The 3,813-nt window shown below is 58.5% G+C and overlaps 1 protein-coding gene across 1 annotated transcript in view; it reads left to right on the top strand.

Annotated features, from left to right (window-relative positions):
* The first annotated feature begins 144 nt into the window (after positions 1 to 144).
* The window catches only part of PTSG_00919 (uncharacterized protein), a 4,021-nt gene continuing 352 nt past the window's right edge, over positions 145 to 3,813 (top strand). The window contains exons 1-10 of the mRNA XM_004998334.1: positions 145 to 284; positions 556 to 596; positions 764 to 811; positions 1,029 to 1,178; positions 1,432 to 1,591; positions 1,852 to 1,938; positions 2,198 to 2,274; positions 2,495 to 2,677; positions 2,992 to 3,149; positions 3,424 to 3,813. The exon at positions 3,424 to 3,813 is cut by the window's right edge and continues 352 nt beyond it. Coding sequence (XP_004998391.1) covers position 284; positions 556 to 596; positions 764 to 811; positions 1,029 to 1,178; positions 1,432 to 1,591; positions 1,852 to 1,938; positions 2,198 to 2,274; positions 2,495 to 2,677; positions 2,992 to 3,149; positions 3,424 to 3,813 — 1,295 coding nt within the window. The 5' untranslated portion in view covers positions 145 to 283. The remainder of the gene's footprint in view (positions 285 to 555; positions 597 to 763; positions 812 to 1,028; positions 1,179 to 1,431; positions 1,592 to 1,851; positions 1,939 to 2,197; positions 2,275 to 2,494; positions 2,678 to 2,991; positions 3,150 to 3,423) is intronic.

Below are 3,813 nucleotides of genomic sequence, written 5' to 3'. Positions count from 1 at the left end.
CACACACACACACACACACACACACACACACACACACACACACACACACACACACACACACACACACACACTGCCGCAAAACATGCGGTTTGCGACACCACAACAGTGCACGGTGTGGAATAGTGGTGGAAATCTTTCATGTCGTTGCTGTTTCGTTGAAATCTTTCGATAAAAGTCGTCTACCGCACACACTGCCTTGCGTACAAAAGCCAAACCACCACTCCACCACTCCACCACCTCGCTTGCCCTTGCCTCATCTTGCTTGCTTCCTTCCTGCTGAACGAGTGAGTGGGATGGATGTGTTGGGAGAGGGATGGCGGCGTGCTCATGGCTCTTGTCGGCGTATGTGTGTGTGTGTGTGTGTGTGTTTCTCTCTCTCCGACTGTTTGCTCGTGTGCTTGTCTATCTGCCTGTAATCCTTCACGCGCTTTGTGGCTGCGCTTGGTGACAACGGCACGGCATGACCATCACTCACTCTCACATGCACTGTTATTGCGCGTCTTGCTCACTGCTGTTTTCCTGTCACCCGCCTCTCCTGCCGCGTGTGGTGCACAGTGGCCTCCACGGTTTCTCGCACTGCCGGCGCCACTGCTCGCGTGCGTCGCCTATGCTCCCGCCCTGTGCTTGCTGGATACTGACGTTGCTGTGTCGCTTTTCACTCACACACGCACGCACAGCCACATTCAATCACACATGCACTTTGACACTCACACTCGTTCCCACGCTCGCGTTGGTTTCTCGCTTGCTTGCTTGCTGACGACAGCGCTTCCTCGGCACCGCAGCGCCCGCTGCCGCTGCCAAGGATGTCCAGGTACGTTGCGTACGCACTTCGACCGCTGACGACACCTCTCTCTCTCTCCCTTTCTCTCTCTCCCTTTCTCTCTCTCCCTTTCTCTCTCTCTCTCTCTCTCTCTCTCTCTCTCTCTCTCTCTCGCACACGCGTGTTTTGACACCCTGTAGTTGTGCTGACGCAAACCATGCGCCTGACGCGTTGCTGTGCTTGTTTTTCGTGGCTGGCTTCCTTGCAGGTGACCAAGCTGGCCAACGGCGTCACTGTCGTGTCCCAGGAGCCCGATGCCAATGTCACCACCATCTCCGTCACTGTCGGTGCTGGCACTCAGAACGAGACCTTCCAGACCTCCGGCGTCACCCACTACCTCCGCAACCTCGCCTTCCAGGTTGGTGCTGCGCCCGCACAGCCACCCTACCTCCGCTGGCTCGCTTCCTCGCTGCTTTCCACCCATGGCCGCACCTACCTCCCCGCAGCTCTCCCTCTGCACTCGTGTCTGCATCACTCAAACATACGCGCACACACACACTTTCTCTCACACACACACGCGCGCGCGCACAACGATATGCACCACCGCGTGCAATGTTACTCATCACCCTCCATCGCACGCTCTCTTTCCCCCACGCGCGCCATGTGTTTAGTCGACTGCCTCCCGCTCTGCCCTGCGCATCACCCGCGAGGCCGAGGCCAACGGCTCCCGCTACACTGCGGAGTCTGGCCGCGACTTCATCTCCTACAACGCCTACACCCTTCCTCAGAGCGCAGAGCACGCCGCAGATGTCCTCACAGAGGTCGTCGGTGGTACGTTGTCCCGACGATGTTTGTGGTCGTTGCTGGTAACGGTGTGATGGCATTGTCTGACCGTCATCGTTTGCCGCTTGACCTTGTGCTGTCTGTGCTGCGCCACCTCAGTGGGGGGCTCGTGCTTAACTTTTCGTTTTGCTTGCTTGCTTGCTTGCTTGCGTGCGCTCGTTTGCTTGTGTTGTGTATGTGTTGGCACGCATGTGTCCCCTCCCCCTTGACCTTACATTCGCTGCTGGCGGCACTGCATTTCATCTCAGCGCCCAACCTGCACGACTGGGAGGTCCCCAAGCAGAACGCCCGTGTCGCCCGCGACCTTGAGCTTGCCGCCGAAACACAGGAACTCGGTACGTACTCACAGCAGTGTTGGTGGTGTTGACAACGTTGTTATTGTCGCTGATGATGACAACGTTGTTATTGTCGTTGATGATGACAACGTTGTTATTGTTGATGATGATGACGATGTTAGTGCTCTGGAGTGTTGCGTGTGTTTGTGACATGTGCTTCTGCCTTGCTCGACATATTACTTTTTCTCATCGCCTTCTCCGCCCCTCTCTAACTGCTCTCCATCACACTCTCAAATACATTGCTGTGTATGGCCCCCAGTTCTTCTTGACGATGCCCACCGCGTTGCCTTCCGCAACACTCCTCTCGGCCGCCCCGTCCTCTGCCCCGCCTCCCGCGTACGTCTCCACCGCCTCTGCCGTCATCACCTGTTTGTCATTGTTTCGCGTCTGCCGTCATGTCGCACACGTGCTCCCTGCTGTCGTTCTTGTAGCACCGGTACTGCCACACACACGCGCGCGCGCATGCACAACGCGCAACACTCAACACACAACACACACTCGCTCCCTTACTCGCGCACCCTCGCTCACCACCGCCACCACCACCATCTTCCAACAGGTTGGCCGTGTGAGTGGCGCCGATGTGCGCGCCTTCCGGGACCAGTTTTTCTCGTCTGACCGCATTGTTGTTGCTGCGGCGGGCATTTCGCACGATGCGCTGGTGCAGGCTGCCGAGCAGAACCTCGCCAACATGGGGCCCAAGAAGGCCGCCCTCCCGGCCTCACAGTACTTTGGCGGCGAGGTCAGTGCGCAACACAGCATTGCTCTGTGTCTCAGGGGTGTGAGGGTGTGGGTGTGGGTGTGGGTGTGGGTTTGCGTGAGTCTTGAATTGCATGTATGCAACGTTGACGTACATGTTCACCGTGGTTGTGCGCTTTCTCCTCTTACATGCTTTCTTTCTCTGTCTCTCCTTCGTCTTCCCACCCTCACCCCTCACGCGTTCTCTCCTTTGTCCTCCTCGCCGCTGCACGCATGATTCGATTATTTCTCACCAACCACCACCACCACCTCCTCCTCCTACTCCTCCTCCTCTTGTCCTGTCCCAACTGCGTGCAGAGCGTGACGCCTGCGGACATTCCTGTTGCGCACGTTGCGCTTGGTTTCCGCGGCGCATCTGTGCAGAGCAACGACCTTGTTGCTGCCCTTGTCATCCGCAACCTCTTTGGCGGCGACGGCAGCAGCGTCAAGTGGTCCACGGACGCCTCCGCTTCCAAGTACGTGTCCTTTCAACTGCCATGCTCGTGTCAGCGACGTTTGCTGGCTGCATGATCTCGATTTTGTCGTGTGTGTGTGTGTGTGTGCGTGCGTATGTGTGTGTGTGTGTGTGTGTGTGTGTGTGTGTGTGTGTGTGTGTGTGTGTGTGTGTGTGTGTGTGTGTGTTGGTTTTGTCTTGGGTTGATGTTCCCTGCACCGGTTTTCTTATCCCTCATCCTCGCCATCGGTCCTCCGTCACCATCCACCACCACCACCATCCACCACCACCAACAGGGTTGGTGCCGCTGTTGGCGGGGCTGCGAGCGGCCCGTTCAAGGTGTCTGGCTTTGCTGCTGCGTACGAGACGGACGGCCTCGTTGGCGTGCACATGGCCGTGCAGAGCGCCGACGTCAACGCCTGCGTCACCAACGCCGCCGCCGCCGTGAAGGAAATTGTTGCCGGCAACATCAGCGAGGAGGACTTTGCCCGCGCCAAGGCCCACACCCGCCGCCAGCTCATCCCAGACACGCACGCCGACGCCACCACCGCGCTCGCCGCACAACACCTGTACAACGCGGCCTCTGTTGACGAGCAGCTCGCCAAGCTGCAGTCGCTCACGCTGGCCGATGTGAAGAAGGTTGCGCAGGCCCTTGGCGGCAGCCGCCCGTTTGTTGCTGCCCGCGG

Source organism: Salpingoeca rosetta (genome assembly GCF_000188695.1).
Source record: "Salpingoeca rosetta unplaced genomic scaffold supercont1.2, whole genome shotgun sequence".
NCBI lineage: Eukaryota > Choanoflagellata > Craspedida > Salpingoecidae > Salpingoeca > Salpingoeca rosetta.
The sequence above is the reverse complement of the archived record's forward strand: the minus strand, read 5'-3'. Positions and strand labels throughout refer to the sequence as shown.